Source organism: Lepisosteus platostomus, chromosome 14 (assembly GCF_059453375.1).
Source record: "Lepisosteus platostomus isolate fLepPlt1 chromosome 14, fLepPlt1.hap1, whole genome shotgun sequence".
Lineage (NCBI taxonomy): Eukaryota > Metazoa > Chordata > Actinopteri > Semionotiformes > Lepisosteidae > Lepisosteus > Lepisosteus platostomus.
Window position 1 is genome coordinate 16,630,134 of NC_142624.1, and position 22,423 is coordinate 16,652,556.

A 22,423-nucleotide genomic window follows, 5' to 3' on the forward strand; every position below is an offset into this window, starting at 1 on the left:
CAACAGTTATTACAGGCTGTTTGAAATGTGCGGATGGCTGTGTATCTACAAAAATAATCTGGTTTTTTCCTAACCAGAAACCATGGATTAATTGTGTAATTCATTCCATGCAGAGGACCCCATGTAGAGTTTTTAAATGTGGAGACTGATAATTATCCAAGAAAACTTGGTACAACCTTCAGAAAGCCATTTAAAGTACTAAAAAAACAATACTAGAAAAATCTGGAATTGCAATCTTACGCCTTAGATGTTCAGCATATGTGGCAAGGATTATTGGCCATTACGGACTTGAAAGTGAATTTGAATGGAATCACCGTTACTAATACCTCTCTCCCAGATGAACATAATGACTTTTACGCTGATTTTGAACAAGCAAATACGGAATCACCCATGCAACCTCCTACAGCCCCTGATGACTGTTCTTTCTGGCACTGTGAGATTATTTAAACTGGCGAACACTCGCAAAGCAGCCGGCGTGGACTGTATAAAACTTGAATATATCAATTTGCTGAAGTTTTCCCAGATATCTTTAAGCTCTCACTAGACACAGACTGTTGTTCCTATCTGCTTTAAGAGGGCCACCATTATTCCAGTACCTAAGAAAAATAAGGTAAATGTCTCAATGATTATCGTACAGTAACACTGAAATCCATCGTAATGAAGTACTGAGAGGATGGTAATGGTGCACATTAACACAAGTTTCACTGACAATCTAGATCCACATCAATTTGCATACCAACATAATAGGTCCACAGCTGATTCAGATGCCGATCTACCTTGCATTACACACTGCTTTAGCTCATTTAGAAAATATAAACACCTATGGCAGATTATTATTTATAGATTATAGTTAAGCATTTAATACCATAATCACCTCCAAGCTGGTCACCAAGCTTTTTTACCTGGACCTTAGTACTTCTCTCTGTAATTGGATCCTGGAATTTCTTCCAGGTAGACCTTAGTATATGAGAACATTAAACAACTTTTCCTCAATGCTGAACCTTAACACAGGAGCACCCCAAGGCTGCGTGCTCAGTCTTCTACTCTACTTCCTGTTCACCCACGATGGTGTGGCTAGACACAGCTCTAACTCGATCTTTAAGTTTGCTGACGATACCACAATTTTAGGTTTGATCACAAACAATACAATGACATAGGAAAGTAAAGTATAGGAAAGTTAAGGTGCCAGGATAATAGACTATACCTCAACGTCAGCAAAACTAAGGATCTGGTTGTTCATTTCAGGAAGCAGGAAGGAGGCTGGCGTGGAGATGGTCAGCAACTTCAAGTTTCTGAACACTCACATCAATAATGTCACCTGATCCCATCACACAGATAAAGTAATCACAAAAGCACACCAGGGCCTCAACTTTCTTAGACAACTAAGAAGATTTGGTATGTCTTCACAAACACTTACAAATTTCTACAGGTGTACAACAGAAAGCATTCTTTCCAGATCCATTTCAGTTTGGCATGGTCATTTCCCAGCTCATAACTGTAAAAAACTGCAGAAGATGGTGGAGAAAGCCCGAGCCATCAGAAGAGGAGTTGGTACAGAACTCCCCTCCAATCAGACCATCATCACTACACACTGCCTCGGAATGGCAGATAATATAATTAAGTTAAATAAATAATATGTGTTGTAATAAATGTTCTCTCTTCTGCCTTCTGACAGAATATTTAGTATAAAAGCCAGAAACCCTAGGTTCAAAGAAAGCTTCTTTTGCAAAGGGTTAAGACTTCTGAATACCAATTCTTAATCCTTAATCCTCCTACCCCTACACACCTTTCCGTACTGAACTCACAATACTGTCACTACTTGTTTTTTGGTTAATTGTTGTAATTTTGTCAGACAAAGCAGTGACTTTTTATTATTGAGTAAATGGAACTAAAATAATTCTAGGTAAGAGTTACTGTGATTAGACAATCGAGTGGTAATGGAAAATATTTACTCAAAAAACCTTATTAGTTGATAAAAAAACTGTGTGGTGAATATGTTTAATGGAGTGTGTAGATTTGTTTGTCTCATTTCTGTGAAGTTTTGATCTGTTTTAGTAAATCTTCTTCATAGAAGAATCCCTTTCATTTCTACCAGGCTCATCCAACTATTAGCCCATGCAAAATATATTTTATACAAATAAAGTTTTTAATGATCAGATTTGTGAATGTAACTTCAATGGATATAACACATTTTGTGGTGGTTTAAAGGCACTACTGGACAAATGACTGTCTCTTCAGTCGATATGTAGCATGCATATAAAAACCTTTGCAGAATCTTCTTCAAAGAATACATGAAAAAGCTAAGGAATACATGTTTAAAGCTGCACAAACCAAGAAGAATGACGTTCTTTCAGCAAGGCAGACAGATGGTTCATTTTATGGAACAGGAGTAAATGAAATCCAACTTGCATTCATCACAAACAAAACTCTTCTTGATTTGATTAAGGTTCTGCTGTGCACCTAAGCAGTACAGAGAGCAGACACATGACTATTTCTTACCTTGAATCTGTGGAACATATGGGGCCAGGAGTTTCGCTCTTTTCTTCTCATAACCCTTCTGGGTGATATCTCCTAGAAACAGACAAGAAAGAACACTGGGTCAGAAAGAATGACCTCTGGCAGTACCTGGGACAGTCCAGCACTCTATCAAGGCAACAGTAATACACAGCACAGAATTGGAATCCCAGTATGGTTACACACAGAGCTGTAGTGTGTTAAAACAGACCAATAAGCAGAGAGATCCAGGGATCAGACCATTCAATGACAACAGTGAGCCCTTGTCATTGCCCTGACAGTACTACGCGACAGTCACCTTCTCCACTGGCTGCTCAATAACATCTTGGCCAGCCATTCATTTCAAACTCCACAGAGATCCACACTTTTCTACAATTCAGTTGTATTTCCCTTGTCCTCCTCTAACCCATTTCATGCTTCTAACTTCCAACATTTTAAATCACAACTGTTTTCTTACTGCATTTATTAAAAGTAATCTGTGGTAACTAGCTTTCACAAGGCACCACTCAAAGATTAGAAGCATTATTTCAAATATTTCAGTTTCCAAAAAGGGGGTGTTTTTGGTAAAGTGGTCTCAGTCATTGTATAAAACAAAACATGCTGCATTGCTCCTACATGTTTGCCAAATGTTCTGCCATGGGCATATAAAGATAAAGTGCCTTCCATAAGTATTGGGACAATTAAGTCAAAATTGCCATTTTTGTTGTATACTCAAGCAATTTGGATTTGAGATAAAAAGAGGAATGTGTGGCAAAATTACATAACGTTACCGTTTATTTCTGCACATATTATTTAACATTCTAAAATAATACCACTTTATGAGATCCATTCTCCCATTTTAGATGAGAATAAGTATTTGGGACAAATTAACTTTAAAATAAAGTTGCATAAAACTCAGTTTTTGGTTGCAAATCCTTTGCAATAACTGCATCAAGTTTGAGACCTACTGTACTGACATCACCAATCTCTTAGTTTTGAAATACTCTGCCAAACTTTTGCTCCAGCCATTTTCAGTTGCTGCTGTTTTGGGGGGGGTTTCTGACTTCAGTCTCCTTTTCAGCAGGTGAAATGCAAGCCCGGTTGTATTTAAATCAGTACATTGACTTGTTTATTTTTGTCTCATCTGTCCATAACACTTTGTTCCAGAATTCTGCTGGCTCATCTCTGTACTTTTTAACAAACTGTAATATGGCCTTTCTAGTACAGGTGCTGCTGAGAGGTTTTTATCCTGTGGTGTAGCCTTTATAATTCTCCTATCGAAGTCATCTGTGAACAGTAGATTGTGATACCTTCAACCCTGCACTATGAACGTTGTTGGTGATTTAAATAACAATTGTCATTTACAAGTGTGGCTGGATGGTGTTAAAGGTTATGAAAAATCTATAAATAAAAGCCTGGCATGTGTTTTGCAGATGTAAATATATGAAATTCAGTAATGTGAAGGTACCTCTATGACACCTCTAATGGCCTTTTGGCAAGTTACCTAGGATTCAGTAGGTTTTCTACCTGTTGAAGTACATGCCCTTCAACAATTTTCTCATATGCCTTCACAACTAAAGGGATCGATGCTTCTGGTCTGAAATCATTTAATGTCTTTGGGGATTTGTGTTGTGCAAACAATATGATTGTTGCTTGTTTCTAAACTTTGGGTTGATATTTTGAAAATCTAAAGAAATATAGTACTCAGTTGCTCATCACATGACTGTAGTAATTGTCCACTGGTGCTATCAGGTCCAGGTCCTTCCAGAGTAGAAAATGTAAATATTCAAGACCTTCAACAGAGAGCTTCCCTTAGAGAGGAGGCAGAATGGAAGCAGCAGGGTGCAACACCTGGTGAGAAGGGAATCTGGAGAGATTCTCAGCAGAGAAATGCACAAACTCTTAGGTGTTGATAGAATCACAAGAGTCTGGTTTGTTAAGCAATGAAATTTGATGCAACGTAATTGAGTATGACAGTCATCTCTGTGACCTCATGGAAGGAGCACAAACTAGCAGGTCTTGGCTAATCACAGCTGAGAGGTGACTGGTGACTGACCCATTACTCCCCTAGTTAGGAGACGAGGAAAGAACATGGGTCTATTCCACTGGGCAGGAATTCGACCCAGATCAACATGACATATGAGGTCGTAATGAATAATGACCCATATTTGTTTAGACATCTACGGGGAAAGTAGACAGATACATTGGTCTCAAACTTTGTTATTGACATTCTGTTTCTTCCACAGGAGGGCCAGTAGCTGCTGTCTAAATGATCTTGTTACAGATAGTCTAATATCTGAGCACTTAAAGAGTGAAATGCTTCTGCTACACTATCAGTGGAAAGACTTGATTAAGAACACCTGCGTGAGGCCAGTGTCCAACTTCCAATAGGAGGGAGTGGACTGATAAAGAAACCTGGCCTTTTGGGTTCTGAAATAGATTTGCCCCAGCGGACTACCAAGTCACCACCCCAAAATTCAAGTCAACGTTAAGGATTCACAGACAGGGGTGTCCCATTTATCTGGGAAACTGGACTGGAGTATATGGGAGATAAATTTACAGATAGGAAATATGTAAATAAAGGAAGTGTTGTATTGTAATTTGTGCACATCACAGCACTGTGTAATATCCTTTATATTGCAGAGGGGCCTGATAATATTCTTTATGAGAAAACCGAGGAAAGTGTTATATGTTGACACTACAGCTCTCTGCTCCCCTCCGCATAACAGGGCTGCTGAAGTGCTGGTGCTAAAAGAGGTCTTCTGTAGCTCAGCTGGAAAAACCTCTGTTGAGCAACACAGGAGACCCGGGTTCGAGCCCATGTGGTGAAGGGTAAACTGAGGCAGAAGCAGCGAGGGAACAAGCCCAAGAATCTGAATTCGTTACAATGTTATTAATAATATATTCCTTATTGCATTTAAATTGGAATGTTTTTATAAATATAAGAAAAGATGATACACAACATGTAATATAACCCTTTTCCCTCCTTTAATTGAAAGAATTGCATGAAGAAATCCTAAATCACGAAACCATCACTTATAATAATTAATCCAGATACACACACTCACACCGTAGCCAACAACAAGCTATAATAGTGGACTATTTGTATATATTCAGCCATGTAAAAAACAAAGTAATTCTCTGATCGGGCTTTGAACCGCCTGGATGCAGTGCACTACATGACAGTCCATTGCCTGTTACCACTATAAGGACAATAATATATATATTTTTAAAAACAAACGTCAAATGTTTCCAAAATGTGATATTGTGATATTTTAACTGCTTAGTTGCTGTGGTGTTCAATAGGCGTCACCCCAGCGTCCTCTGGCTCCTGGCCAACCAGTCGGGGTGAAGCTTGGAGTCGGACGAATTTGGAGGAAAGATTTCTGCTGTGGCGACGCGCTCAACGGTGTCTCTCTCAGGGACCTACTAGTAGTCCAGCTAACTAGTAGAAAGTCTCTATGCACAGAGGGTGACCGCGGGTCAGAACAAGTCACTCTTAAGGGGGAAGAAATTTGGTTTGCTTCCGGTGTAGCGCTGCTGCTGAATAAAAACTTATTCAGGTTGTCGACAAGAGTCCAAATGTATAAACCCGCGAGCTGGGTCAAACCCCTACCTCCAACATGCAAGTCAGAGGCCTTAGCCATTACACCAACGTGCCTCTTGACAACTTAAGCTATAACTGAACAGGGCAGGCAAAAAGTTTCCAAGTAATTGCGGGTGAATGAGTCAAATTGATGCAGATGTTTACAAAGAAAGTGTACAGACGTGCTTAAACCCCTCAACTCCAGATGCTGTTCTGCCAAAAACTTTTTAAAAATTGCTTTCTTTTGTTCTATAAAGTAAGCTTCTATTTTCTACATAGAAAACTGGGTTTCAGCCCAATTGAGACATGAGGTGTTAACAATAAAAGACAATAATCAATTCTAAGTGGGACAAATCTAAACTCTTGATATCTTTGCTGTCGAAGAAAAAAATTGACACAATTTCTCCAAACTCCTTATCTTGACATTATGACATATCGTTTCCTCCTGGCCCACAGTGACAGAACAGAATATAGTCACAGAATGATCAGTAACATCAAAAAAGCAAAAACATTCAGGCACCCGTCCTGAACACCCTGTGCTGATCACACTCCATAAATTTGTAATAGTAGTTTCTCTTATTTTGAAGACCCATTTAGACCCAGTCCAGTGAATCTTCACTTAATGTCACCTAGAATGTATTGTTTATATTCAGAACAATAAAAAGCTTTAAGAAATACAGAAACAGACTGACTTAGTCATAAAACAATATAGTCTGAGTTACCTTCTCCATTTAAATCAACAGAATCTAAGGATGGACTACTGGTTCTATCAGCTATTATGTTTGCTTCATTAATATAATCAAAAAAAGCTGGCCCCACCAATAAACAATCCTTTCTTCAAAAATTATTAAATATATTTAAAAATAACTAATTTGGCATGCAATCTCACGGAGGAATTGGAAAAGGCATTAATATTATCAAACCACATTAACTTGTCTATTTCATCAAAAAATGCTAGATCTCAAATGCAACACCATTAAATTTCAGTTATCCTCTGGTTTATCTCATCCCTCTTGGATGACAAGCACCTTATTAAAACATCTTCAGCTTTACACTTGTGACGCTGAGGTGGCCATAAGCACCAGTTTTTTAAAGACAAAAGAAAAATATTTACACAGAGCTTCAGAGTACAATGTCAGATCCTAAAAAATATACCGGTCTTCCTCTGAAGAGAAATAAATCTACATTATATATGAAGTACTATTAATTTTGACACAACACTGAAAACCTATACACAGTATTTGAATCCAGAAAGATGTTTTCCATAATACAGTAGTCTTTCTGTGCTCTGTGCTATAAAAAACAAAAATGACAGTCAACAAGGCTATAGAAATCAACACATCGACTGAGTGTTACACAAAACCTAAAACACAAAAAACTTATCATCTTTGTATAACTCTTCTTTTGAAGTCATATAAGCAAGTGCACTGACACAAATATTTGTACCAAAAGCTACTACTACGTTAACACAGTCTACCTCCTGCAGTTTAAGACAAAAAGGAAAGGATTTCCACTACAGTACCTTTACATCTTGCTGCTTCTGAAGACACTCTTCAGAGATTCTGCAAAAAGCCCTACTGAAGAGAAGTTAATCCTTCTGATGAAATCAGCCCGAGGTTTAGCTCAGCAGATTAGGAAACAGGCTAAACAGCTAGACCCCAGCAAATAAACCCAGTTTAATGCCACTCTGTGGCTAATGTCAGACTGGTTAGATTCAATTCAAACAGTATATCCTTAAACCTGAAGCAAAAATATCATCTTATGCATGGAAATTCTATGTTTGAAACTGTGTTCATCAAAACTATGCATTAAAAAAGATATGCAATTGCAAAAAACAGGAGCTACAGTATCAGTCCGTCTCCCTGCCAACGGGTATGCTGAATTAAAAGTCAGGAGGGAGGTTTTAGAGATTTCTTTGTTCCCTGACATGAGAGACTCTCTAGCACAAAATCCCTGCCTCTTCCCTCCTCCCACCTCCCCACCCAGAACCTCACACAAAAGCCACACTGGGATTAGACTGTCAAACTGAGACCCTACCCCCACATCTCACCAAAACCTTATACAGTCACACCACCAACACCAAACATACACACAGTGGCAACACACAGAAAATTCCCCGCAATCCACACTAATGATGTCAAATTTGCAAATATGACACTGCACACCACCACTCAATACACACTCCAGTAAAGTAACATGCAGCACATTCCAAAATTTACAACCAAAAACAATCCAGTACATAGTTTTCAAATTACATTTAAAAATGCCTTTCCTTCTTTTTTCATTTTTTCATTTTTTTATCATGCTCTCATCTAATCTAAATAGTCTAATCGATTATACAACATATTTTGCCATTTCTAGATGGTACAACAAAGCTTTCAACCATAGTAGACAGGATTTTTATTTCCATGTCCAACATACCTATTCCTGACCAACAGGGAATATAAATTATTTATTATTGCTTCCTCTTCTAATAATCGCAACAATAAAGTGAAGTAACCGACTTCTAAACAGGTAAAATGAGTTTGTTACTGATATTCAAAAGAAATGTTTAATGCAAGAGATGGATGGATGTATTTTTATTTATGAACAGTTTAGCAAATGCTACAATGGTAAAGGGTGTTTACTTGCAGCACATTATATCCTTAAATAAAGACTAGCACAAAAATATGCTTTCACATAAAGCCATGTTTCACACCTATTGACCTTGGTGTGCTACCATGTCAGTAACAGCATGTTGAGCACAATATAATGCTGTCAGACAACATGAAAGAAAGGGGTGCTAGATTCATTCTAAAATCTGTACTGACTCCTGCTCCCCACTGCAGACACTTGTCTAATCAGCTTTAAGTGGCTGAGCATAAAACCAAAACCAAATGCCTTGCCAAAGATCTACATCTCGGGACCACTATGTTCAGAAACAACTTTCTACACTGATATATTTTTCTTGAGATTCAATGACAATTCTTTTTTTTTTACTCTTTTTCTTTTATTACTATACAATGTTCCATTGTGTCAATGTAATAACATACAAAACATCTGTTAATATGCATTCTTAAAAAAAGTTCCATTTGACTTCTGACAAAGCATTTTATCATTGAGAGTGCATATTTATTTTCAGCTACTCTTTTTCACAGCATTAACAGTAGTCTTGCTGTACAGCGTACTGTATGTACTTTGTGAACTATTGAACAGGTGGCCAAGAAAGCCCAATTGCCATGTTTGATTTGACTTTTGTAGTTTGTTGTAGTTTCAGAGACTACAGTGTGCTACAGTGTGGAGGGGGGTGGCAGTTAGCATTATACATGAATAGCACATAATAGCAGATAGCAGGTCATCAATTGAGCAATTCAGATTGAGTTATTCAGATTGATGATTGTAATGATGTAAACAGAGGAGGCTGTAATTTAAATATCTCTAAAGAAAGCCTTCATCTGAGGAAAAATAAGTGTTGCTAAAATAAAAATAAAAACTAAAACCTAAAATATATATATAAATTAAAATAAATTGCAAAAGTATTGACATGCCTTAATAATAATTAATAATAATTGCTTACAGTCACTCCACCACCACCAATGTGTAGCCCCCACCTGGATGATGCGACGCCAGTCATAGTGCGCCAGAACTCTCACCACACATCAGCTATTAGTGGGGAGGAGAGCAGAGTAATGAAGCCAATTCATAGATGGGGATTATTAGGAGGCCATGATTAGTAAGGGCCAATGGGAAATTTGGCCAGGACGCCGGGGTTACACCCGTATACTTTGCGAGAAATGCCCTGGGATTTTTCATGACCACAGAGAGTGAGGACCTCGGTTTGACATCTCATCCAAAGGAGGGCACCTTTTTACAGTATAGTGTCCCCGTCATTATACTGGGGCATTAGGACCAACATGGACCGCAGGGTGAGTGCCCCCTGCTGGCGCCACTAACAACCTTAGTTTTTCCCAGGAGGCCTCCCATCCAGGTACTAACAAGGCAGTAAGCACCTGCTTAGCGTCAGTGGGTTGCCAGTTGTGAGTTGCAGGGTGATACGGCTGCTGGCAAGCCTGCATAATACTGAATCAGAGATCAGAGATTAAAAAAAAGCTGACTTAAATTAAAGTTAAATTAGAAGGTGTAAAAAGAGAACAAAAGTTAACTTAAGAACCTAAAGATTGTCAAGGTTTGCCCTGTCGTAATGAAACCAAAGAACCAACATGCCAAATTGTGCCTTTCTTTGGGAATGATGCTTTCACTGTGTAAAAAAAAAACAGGTATCGTCCTGGGTTAATGTACACCTGTTAGGCCGAGTGTGAATTTCTTTAATTCTATGTAAAACAAATGGTTTAAGCAGAGAGAAAGGTTACAATTTTCCAAATAATACCAGCAAAGCTGACAGAGAAGTGCAGTAGTAGGTCTAAAGAATTTTCTATTGGGGCAAAACAGATGCTTGTGGCAGGCATAGTAACAGACGCAAACATTAGACAAACCTCCAGTGGAGATAGATAGTAGAGACTGACAGGTGGAATAAAAACTTAATGACTGCCTCTACTGCTGCCAAATATACAATGTACTCAAAATTATCTGGGTATGTATGCCAGCATCAACCATCAAAGGATTCAATTACTCAAAATAATGCTTTTAAGTTGAATAAATTACTACCCCAAATTGGCACTGTTATATATATATATGCAAAATGTCCTTAGGAGTCTTACCAGGATTTCAGACAGCATTTACAGTAGCCCAAGATTCAAGCTACCTTTCAATACACCCATTTTGTTTTAAGTTATAGTCAGGCACAGTACCCAAAGAAAATCAAAGAAAACAGCAGCAACTACAAAAAAAAAAAGAGAAAAGAGAACAATGGCTTAGGCTTTTAAGAGGCACAGTGCCAACCAGCAATGTCACAGCTTCATCTCTGTGTTTTATAAAAGGTCAACTCAATCCCAGAATTCAATTTTTCCTCATTTTATGTCTCTTGTACACTTGAGAATTGTGGACTTTTTGATATGTCAGGGCCCATCACAAGCCTACTAGATTAATCATGCAAACACGTAACATTTTGGTTGATTCAAGGCATTCTGGGGTAAAGGTTCTATAAACTTTAAGTCTTCACTTCTGACTTCACATGGCAAGGAATTATAAAAACTATAATTACGCTGGGCAAACGTTCCGAGGTCAAATTCTTCCAGCACGGGGGTACCTTTAAAGCGGAGACGACGGCACCGAAATGTTTTGGCGCGCCTTCTCTTTAAAGCCCTGGACAAATATGAAGACAGTACGTACAGTTATAATTCAAACGGAATTAAAAACTACACATCCCAGTAACCATGGTGGTGCTTGTGATAATTGCGTTTAACCAACGAAACAGGGCGAAAAATCAGTCACATGATTTTGGGGCAGAGTTTCGAAAGCTTAACCTATCACCAACAAAGCGAAATTTACACGATAGGCTACCTCAACCTGTCAGTTACACGACTGTGTATGTCGCTTAAGCCACTCCTATTTGGCATTTTAGTTATAGAGGCGAGAAGACGCCCCCCCCCCCCTCTCTGGGTGCCTGATTTGCCGCCATCTTTAACCATTCCGTGTCCGAATCGCAGTAGCTACGCGTACGAAATAAAGTTCATCCCAGCTACAAAACTGGGATATATATTTTTGTTGTAAGAGGGAGCAAAACATCAGTATTTACTGCTATTAATTAGTGTACGATTTATAGTTGAAATCTGAGCCTAAATATAAAGTTAAAATCTCGACAAAGCAATGTAGGAAATACAGAGAAAATAAATCCTTTCTGACATCTAAAATCAGTTTCGATCAAGGTCTCTAAAACGAACAAGAAAAAGGATTTTCGGAGGGCAATTACGCTGTGTTTATATAGAATAAGTGATTTATGAGCAATCTAATTTCTTGTTCGTTTAAAACAGTGAAATGTCAGCTGCAAAAGATCGCACCAGAAACAGCACTCTCTCTGCCTGTAATAGACATTCAGGAAAGGGTGAATGAAGTCATGTCAAGTACAATAATTTGGTGATCAATAATAACAGTTGTAGGACAAGAAACAAAAGATAGTGAAAACTTAAGCTTTTTAAGGCTAAAACTCAAATTCATTCTACATATTAAGGCAAATGAAAATTCAGGACGTTAAAGTGCTAGAGGTGTAAAAAATACAAAAATGCATATGAGCAAAAAGTTTTAGAAATGGAGCAGGTATTGCTTTGAAATAAGCAAACAGAAAAAAAGCCATGGCTATAGTGTAGAAGAGGGATGTAGGAACACTTGCTTAGATATACAAAAAAATCACAAAAAGGTGTATGTTACAAAAGAACATGCAAACATGTTCCTCATGTACATGAACATGTACATCAATTTCCCTTCGCGATCAATAAAGTCTTATCTATAAACATGAAACAGAGTGAGGAATCAGAAAATTAGCATGCATAAAAAACAGCAATTCTGTCAGTGAGCCCTAAATGAATTAATAGCAACCATGGTTTTATGGAGGGCTTCTCAGATAGTTGGGCATTCATGTAAATTGCCAGGTGAAAGGATTTGTAAACATATTTTGTTAAAGCAAGTCAGTTTTTTCCGCAACACATAAAATACATTTTTCCAAGAAAGTTTAGCCTTTGTCACTAATGAAACCACTAAATAAAGACATAAATATAGAAATCTTAAGATTTGTTTTATTTAATGTTGGTAGCAGGATGAACTGTCAGGTTGAGCTAAGTATATTTTGTAGTAGAGTTGCTGCAAGATGTTAACAGTGAAAAGGGTATTTAGAAATGAGTTATTTCAAGATGAAAATTTTCAGAATAATTGCAAATCTAGCAGGATAGAGAAAGCACAGAAAACTGGCAGTTAGATTGATCAGATTAGTATGAAAAGTTATTTAGCAAAGGGAATGAGAAGAGTGACAAACTAGTATACTTTAGATCTTTTTTCTAAACCAGGGAAAATCTGATCATTTTTCTCTATAACAATAATAAAAAACTTTATTTTATATATTACCTTTAAAAGTGGCATCTCAAAGCAATACAGTAGATGTAAAAACAGATAAAAGGACCACAGATTACAAAGTAAATACATATAAGGAAGACAAGCAGTTAGAGGTGCCACCAAAATTAGAAAATGAAGCAGATACAGACACTAAGTCTTCTGAAAAGAAAGGTTCTGAGGTTAGATTTAAATGGACTCAGGGTACGTGACTGATGTCACTGGTAATACAAATTGAGAGCTCTGGGGTGCAGCTAGAGAAGACCCTGTCACCCACAGAATGTAGATATTCTTGAGGACAGCTAGAAGACCAGAGTCAGACGGACAAAGGTGGGGAATAGACAGATAATAAGCCATATACTGTAGGTACTGAATGAGGAGGAGGATTTTGAAGTTGACTCGAAACCTGATAGGTAACCAGTGCAAGGACTTGAAAACAGATGTAATGCATCCCTGATAGGATTCTCGCTGTCATATTCTGAACATATTGAAGATTGCTCAGTGTGGATTTAATTTCCCCAGTGAACAGGATGTGCATTTATTAATTCTAGAAACAAAAGCCTTTCTTGATTTCTCTAGTTCTTAGTTTCTCTAGTTCCCTTTAAAATAAACAATTATTCCACAATGCAGAGTATTACATGGCCAGTATTTACACATGATATTTGTGATTTAAAGAAATTAACACAAGCAGCTTTTGGGGATTTAAGTGTTGGCTGAGTTATTGCAGGACAAAAGACTAGAGATGTTGGTAAGAAGAAGATAATTTGGGGAAAGCTGAGGAATACACTGATAACAAGAACACTTCCTAATGGGGTTAGGCATACTTTTGATGAAGATGATGAAGTTAACAGACTGTATGTTTACATAGATACTGAAATGAGGATTGTATTTTAGATTTCGTGTAGTTGCTAGCATTGAACTGTGTGTTGGATGCACATGAATTGAAGGAATGGGCAAACATAGCTGATGCGGATCCAAAGAGCCAGCATATTAAGATGTTTATAATAAATAACTAGTTTAAATAACTAGGTATGGATACTGATGTGCAAGAGAGGTGGAAAGGCTGTTTCCTTAAGCCAGCACTATAAAATATTTTATTCTCAGTGAGATGCTGCCATTTCATAGTGGGTTTCTAACACTGTATAGTTCCATCCATTTCCAATCTCAATATCCAGTACAGGGGATTTGGAGCCTATCCCAGTAAGCAACGGACACAAGGCAGAATACACCCTGGACATAGCGCCAGTCCATCACAGGACAGACAGACACAAACACACACACACCAGGGCCAGTTTTCCCATAAACCAATTAACTTACCAGTATGTTTTGGAGTGCGAGAGGGAGTCATACCACACATATGGAGAAAAACCATGTAACCCAGACAGAACATGCAAACCCCACACACACAGGATGGCAGGAATTGAACCTAGGACCCCAGTGCTGCAAGATAGCAATGCTAACCACTTCGCCACCATTATAAATGGATAGATATCTTAGTTATCTTTCTAGTTCACAGGTTTGCATGCATAATTTAATTTTGAAAGCCACTGAGACATCAGGTACTACTGTTGTATTTATGAAAAAGAAACAAAACAAAAAGCATACTAACAACTTTGCCATCCTACTCCTTAGTTAATACATTTTATTATTCATAAACAGTTAACATTGTTAGCAAAATATTTTGAATTATATTTAAACCTATTTTTTCTTTAGTTTTGTATTTAATTTATTATATGATAGTCAGATTTAATGTATATTTGAACAATGAAAATATATTTTTACAAGATGCGGGGGAAAGTGCAACAACTTGTAACAGTGCTAAATTTAATATTATTGATTGCTAATAGTTTATGCTAACACCTAACTTTCTTAATTAGATGTATTTAAAACAGTGAACTAAGTGTAACATACCATTCAGAAATACAATCGAGAATAGTTTTGTGGTGTTTGTATGGATGAAAGGTTTCTAAAATGTATAACGTAACAAAATTAAAGACGATTAAAATCTGTAATCTTTCCATTTGTAATGTCATTAGACAGAACAACAAATTTCTGATTGGGAAAAAAAGACCTGCTGATCAGTTTCACATAACAGGAAGAGAAAAGAATGGGATTTTTTCTCTTCGAAACGTGTGTTGTCTTTATGAAATTCATGTATTTTAAACGTTTAATTAAGAAGTAAAAACCTTACAGCGTACACAAAGATTCTGAGCTGATCACGAGGAAGAAAAATCACCCATTTTTCGCGCATAAAAAGTGTTTTTTAACTCTCGAAACCTGTTTTTATAGGTTTTAAAGTCGTGCAATGTCTAAGTTAAGCAGGAACACATCATTATATCTCATTTTTTATTTCTTTTAAAAAAAATTAAAAATCGTTTGCCCAGCCTACTATAATGACTTGCATATTCATAATGTAGGACTTAATGTAAATAGGGCTAACCTGTCATTTTAGCTCAAGTAGATAGCTGCGTCACAGCTATCACAACACGTTTTTGGCTATGGAGCCTTCTTCACAGATCAGTGGATGATGCTGTCTCCCTGGCTCTGCATACAGCCTTGGAACACCTGGACACTAAGAACTCGTATGTGAGAATGCTGTTTGTGGACTACAGTTCAGCATTCAATTCCATCACACCCAGTCAACTGGTGACAAAGCTCAGGGGATTAGGTCTGTGCAACTCTGTCTGCAACTGGCTGCTGGACTTTCTTATCGAGAGACCACAGGTGGTGCGGATAGGCAATAAAACATCAACACCACTCACCCTGAGCACTGGAACCCCACAAGGCTGCTGTCTGAGTCCAAGGTTGTACTCCCTATTTACTCACGACTGCACAGCAAGACACAGCAACAACCGCATCATTAAGTTTGCCGATGACACCACTATAATAGGACTGATCAGTGATGATGACGAGTCCACTTACATGGATGAAGTTGTACAGCTGCTTAGGTGGTGTCATAGCAATAACCTGGACTTGAACATAAAGAAAACGAAAGAGCTAATAGTGGACTTTCGGAGACACACCGGCCATACACTCACAGCCCACTCAGTATTGATGGAACAGAAGTGGAAACAGTCACCAGCTTTAGGTTTTTGGGAATTCACATCTCTAAAGATCTAACCTGGACTGTGAACACTGACTCTATCATGAAGAAGGCTCAGCAGCGCCTTTATTTCTTGAGGTGCCTCAAGCGATGGGGGATGCCAATACATGTGTTGGTGAACTTCTACCGCTGCACCATCGAGAGCGTCCTCATCAACGGGATCATCGTGTGGTATGGCAACACCTCTTCGCGAGAAAGAAAGGCACTGCAGAGAATGGTCAATATGGCCCAGAAGATCATCGGCTGCGGTCTCACCGAGATTAAACAGCTCTATGAGGACCGCTGCCGTGGAAGAATTCTGGCCATCACAGAGGTCAGTCACCACCCCGGGCATGAGCTCTTCACCCCACTGCCCTCAGGCAAGAGATATAAGAGTATACGGACACTTACCACTAGATTCTTCAATAGCTTCTATCCACAAGCAGTGAGACTGGCGAACACATTTAGCCATCCCCCTCGGACCACACCTACACCATCACCATCTACCTCTTTATGATTTCTTATCTATTGCACATCTCCGGTCATTGTTTACATGTCTGTATTGTTTACATTCAAACTGTCTACATGTTTACTTGCACATTGTCTATTGTTTGTTTGTACATCGTCTTGATGCACTGTTTGCACTTTGTCTTGTTTTTTACACTTGTTTTACAATCGAGAGACTTTCTGTACTGGTTTCATTACAATTCCATTGTACCAGTACCGGTTACATATGGCAATAAAGTTCAAGTTCAAGTTCAGCCTGAAAAAGGGTCCACATCTGAAACATTGTTTCTTTTTGTCTCTTTTCAGCATGGAATAAACCTTTATTTGTTCCTTTGTAACCTGCCATTTTTGTCATTTGTATGATGGTTATGGTGTACCACTAAATTGTTTTACGACTAGGGATTTGTTGAAAGTCCGAATGATGAAAGACTATAAGAGATGCCAATGACCTTTAAATACCTTGCCTCACTGACAGTCTTAAAAATGACCATTGATCGCTGATGGCTATACAGTAATAAGGAGTGCAACAATATTTCAGTAAAAAGATGGTTATCTTATATTCACAATACAAATGAGAACATGATGTCATGGTTAATTACAATGACATATTACTGATAAATAATTTCATTAACAATTACCAACCAAATGGCTTGTAGTTTTTTTTTAATTATAACTGAAAGTAATGATTTTTGTGTGCAACCCAAAGACAACCACAGTCCTGGAGATGCTGGCACAATTTTGCTCAATACAATTTTCAGAAAAACAACTGAATAATATCTTTGCAACTGCTATTCAAACACACACAGTATGCATACTGTTAATTTAAAATGTAGTATTCTATATTGTTTTTTTAAACAATCAGCTTGTCAACAGTGAGTGTTTCAAAGCCAAAGGGTGCCTATATGCCCTAAATAGGGATGAGTATATGTGGTTTAGGTACACAACAATAAAAAAAGGGAAAATATATCACCTTGTTTGAATTGGCAGCAAAGCACAAGGCTCGTATTTTAGTGACACTGCCCTTGTTTATTGAACCATATGCATAATACAAGCAGGCTGCTCTTCCATCTTGCTGTGCTGCAAGCAACAAGGATGCAAATGAGACAGCAGGACAGAGAACAACCATGGGAGACAAGGGCTGTCTCTGGAATGGCTCAGCACAGCTCCAAAAAGTGTTTACTTCTTACAAAAAATATATTTTTATTCATTTCTGGGAGAGCTGGCCAGAAGTCATCACAACATTATGACTGTCACACAAATGAAGTACAGACACTCCATTCTGAGTGTCATGTCATTTAATTCTTATGTTTCATTGCTTTCATTCAGCTTGAGGTCTAAACAGAGCTAGGACTCGAATTTCAATATATCTTTAAAACATCCAGTGATTATCAGAAAGCCATTTATTCCCACTAAGGGTACCTCCAGGAAAACAGAGTGCATAAGGAAGGAATATAGCCTGGATAAAATCTTGATCTAAGTAGCCCAAGGAGATAATTGAAGAAAATATATAAATATTACACACACAAAAGGTGGTAACCATGAAACCATAGCCCATCTTTGGTAGGAACACTCAAACTTTTGAGCACTCCAAATGCAACAAATGTGCCAATGCTACACAACGGAAGACCAAAAGGAGATCAATGCAATATCATTTGCCCTAGTCTAGGCAATAAAATATAATAAAAATGTGTGTGAGGAACTGCATTATCGTATGAGAGGAGAACAAAATGAGGTTTTCCTTCTTTGGGTAAGGGTCCATTTTAAGGTGTTTTTCTCTTGTTACTTTTCAACAGGTAACAAAAAACAAAAAGTACTACAACAGATCTTGATACTGGACTATAAAACAAAGGTGTCCTGCCTTCCAATCTTGGATGTGGACTAAAACAGTGAGCTAGAAAACTGCAAAATAGGCTACCTCAGGCTGCAAAAAAGAAGAAGAGTCACACTATAAACCAGAGAATACAAATGATATAGAATTGTCTCTCCTTGTCAGAACAGAACCATGCAGTTTAGTAGTGCAACACAACATACAACATCACTAGGAGGAGAAGAAGTTAAGAGTGTAGCAAAAAAGTAATTTGCTAAGCCTTTTGGGCAACTACAAATAAACTGTTAAAAGCGTGGAATAATTATTTAAATTCCAGGGGTAAAGCATAACACAAGAGCTATTTGAATTATCCCTCTGCCTGAGATATAACACACTGATAAGGAATTAAAGTAAGATGCACTGAAATATTTGAATCAACAGTGCAATAAAATACATTTCTTTATAGATTAGTTGGAAAACCAAAGCCACGATTTTAAACTTGGTCAGGAAATGTAGTATATATACATGATTAATACTCTTAATATATTGCTAATGTACCACTTTTAGAGTAGGACACTTGCTATGCTGTACACAATGCTAGTTCTGTCAAAACGTACTGTACAGAGGCACCAAAATGGGGTGCAAGATCACTCGTGGGAGAGTCATCAACGACAGATATTTCCATAATGATATCCTTAAAATACTCTAAATAGATCTAAGCAAGATGGCCACAAGGAGAAGTCAGCTGACCTATTAAATGAAGGGCTCTATCCTACAAATAGGAAACAGGTGTGTTCCATTAGGAAGCACAAGATATAAATGGCCCGGAAGGACTCAACAGCACGGAAGCCAGTAGGTGGGTGCAAAGAGTAGGAAGTGGTGAGTGGATTGTGCAACTTGTATTGGATTAGAATTTAAGGAATAACGTACTGTAACAGAAACAGACAATGATTTACAGATTGTGATTCAGGATAAGTGTCTGAACTTTAGTAAACGGTGACAAACTAGAACGAAAACGGACATTAATTTAAAGATTGTGGATATAGAGTTGTAAATGGAAAAAAAAGAACGCTTTGTGGTATGAATAATTCTATCAATCTTTCTTTGGATTATACTATTCAATCCCCCTGTGACACCACAGGGGTTATCCTTCATTACACTCTGTTCAACACTCCAATGAGCTTGGCTGTGTTCTGAAATATCTTCCCTGACTTGACAGGAAAATCTGGTGTAAGAACAGTAAAATGCCTTAGGATTTAACAGGATATCCATTGTAGAAATAAAATAAATAACATATCTGGCAGAAAGCCCTAACACTAATCCAGAAGCGCAGATCAGCAGTGTGATAAACTGGTTTCTCTATAATTGTAATATCGGTGACAGGCTGATCTTGCAGATCTGTGGGTATGAGGGCCAGTAGCATTCTTATCCCCCAGCCATCTGTTAGGGCTACAAAATCAGTCCCTGCTTCAGGCTACTCATGGAAAACACAACCCAACGCACACATGCACAGCGTGTGTCAATCAAATAAGAAAAGCAAAACCAAGACAAAAAAAAGACTTTCATTCACACTAAGAAAATATTTTGCCCATGATTTCATAATTTATCATTCTATTCTCAGACTCACTTCTTCACAATTCTATGGAGTTCAGCTGACTTGAGTTGTCATTTCACATCTGAGGGTGGTTTAGGATTAGATGCACTGCCAGGTCACGAGTATATAAATACTCCAAGCAATTCCTTGCACATTTAGCACTGACAGCAATTAACACAACATCTAAGGGAACACCTTCAGCACTATGTAGGATACAAAAGTGTTTAATGATATCACCTATCTCAATGCATAGTCATGCCCTAAAACTTAGCAACCCCTAGAGAGAAATAAAGCTCATATATCATGCTATTCTATCCAGTAATAATATAGCTGCCACTTTGCATTTTGACACATACATGAGGAATAATGGTGTTTTTTAACCATAAAACCCAAACAGAAAAGATTTGTGTAAGCATTTTAATCAACAATTTTACTTTTAAGATTTGAGTTTGAAAGGTTTCTCAATTATTTACTCAGTAAGTTGATTAATTTCAAAGCTTCTAAAACAAAATTCCTCTTACTCCAAGAGATGTATGCAAGTGTTTTGAAGGTACAGTATATTTTACCCTGGTTTATCTATTCGTCTTTTCAAATAAAATATCACCAACCTGCTGTCAAATAACTTTAACTCTCAAAAACATTAAATACAGGACAGACAAATATCCAATATCTATATATCAATGACATCTCACTATATCAGTTTCAGCTGAGTATTACAACAAGCAACCTGTATGCTTGGCATACACACTGTAATCTATAAGACATAATGCACTTGTTATGTGTCCACTTAAACCATGTATACTTATAGCAAAGTGGTGCAATTACATGAGATTTGATTTTGTAAACGACACACTGAACTGAACTAGAACTTAAAGTCTAAAGTCTTCAAATTGTTACAATGTACTCTAAATGGAAAAAAAACACAAATGGTGCTTTACCCATTATTGTTAAGCAACACTTCCCACTTTCAATTATACAAGTAAGACTTTGCATCAGAAAATCTTAAAATAAAACTTATGTTTTCATTTGCAACCCATGTTTATGTGTTTGTCTTTCAAAGCACAAACCTATTTCAATATAGACTGTAGTGCATCTTCTGTTCACATAATTAGGAAATTTGTATCCATAGCTTTTAAATATTCTAATAGCTTTCTTTTGAACACTAGCTGTTAATTTCAACGTCAGAACTCTATGGCTAGCTGTGACAGCTGAAGAATAATATTTGTCATCTGGCAAAAGAGACTGACGTTCACACTAAATAATTACCCTGCATAAAATGTAAATGTGGCAAAATAAAACATTCAAGATGCATACATGGATCTCTGGTTAACCTGATTAGTAATGATGAGTTCAAAGATTTGGAAAATCAAAACATGTAGAAGGTCTCTTGTTGAGGACTGCAATGTGTTCTTGAGGACCAATCTATCGCAATGTGGGCTTGTCACATATAGTACCTGAAATTACCTTTGAAGATCTTGCTGCAACAATCCTATAAAATAACACATCAATAGTTATTAACTTAAAGTCATACTAAAATTCATACATTACTACTTAATTTCATTAGTACTGGGACAGCAATGTATCCAAGATAAACACATACAAACCTCAAAACATCATCCAGAATCCAAATATGTTCATATAATTTGTTTGCTGGCAATTTAAAGTTTTCATAATGCCTGGATTAAAGCAGTTGCCAAACGTTGTGTAGAACAGGCCTTTGCGTGGATAATAAAAGGGAACCTATTCCTTCCGTTTCATAAAGTTCTACGTATTTTTCATTCTGCATGAAATAATACATTGTCAAACTCTTTCTTACACAAGATACCTTAGGTGAGCCAATGTGTGCTTCATGAACGGTATTAGATAATCTCCTAAGAAGACAACTGGTCCTGCTACACACTAGAGTCGAAATTCCAGCTATGCCGTTACAGAATTTCAAAAATATTAACAGTGATTTTATTTTAGTACACTGTCTCTTATATTCATCCAGAACCAGAAAATGTGAGTGCTTCAAAGCTTGTTTCCAAATTATACATCTCATCTAAAGGAATACATGATTTTTGGAAACCTGAGTATGGTAAAGCTCTCATGGGCTAATGCTAAATAAATCCAAAATACAAAGATGGAACCAATGGTACCAATGGAGTGATTAGACTTCACCCTCTCAAGTCATAAAGCTTGGGGCCTCTTGAGACATCTCAATAAATCAGAAAAGACCATAAGATTACATTACATTTATCCTGAGTTCCTAAAGAATGTCACAATGTCTGGAGAGACTGTGAATGAATCAACTGGAAGGGTGCCCAAACGTTTGCATATGCCACTGTTCACTGTTTTATTTTCTATTTCTTTCAATCTGTTAAATTCAGCACATAA

General features: G+C 37.4%; 1 protein-coding gene across 7 annotated transcripts in view; it reads right to left on the reverse strand.

Moving 5' to 3' along the window:
* Positions 1-22,423, reverse strand: part of LOC148648895 (disco-interacting protein 2 homolog A) — a 306,696-nt gene that overhangs the window by 209,070 nt on the left and 75,203 nt on the right. For all 7 annotated transcript variants that reach the window (XR_015926561.1, XM_088607241.1, XM_088607240.1 and 4 more), the window contains exon 2: positions 2,500-2,571. Coding sequence is in view for 5 of the 7 variants with exons in the window: in XM_088607241.1 (XP_088463367.1) it covers positions 2,500-2,571 (72 nt within the window). In the remaining 2 variants the exon portion in view is untranslated. The remainder of the gene's footprint in view (positions 1-2,499; positions 2,572-22,423) is intronic.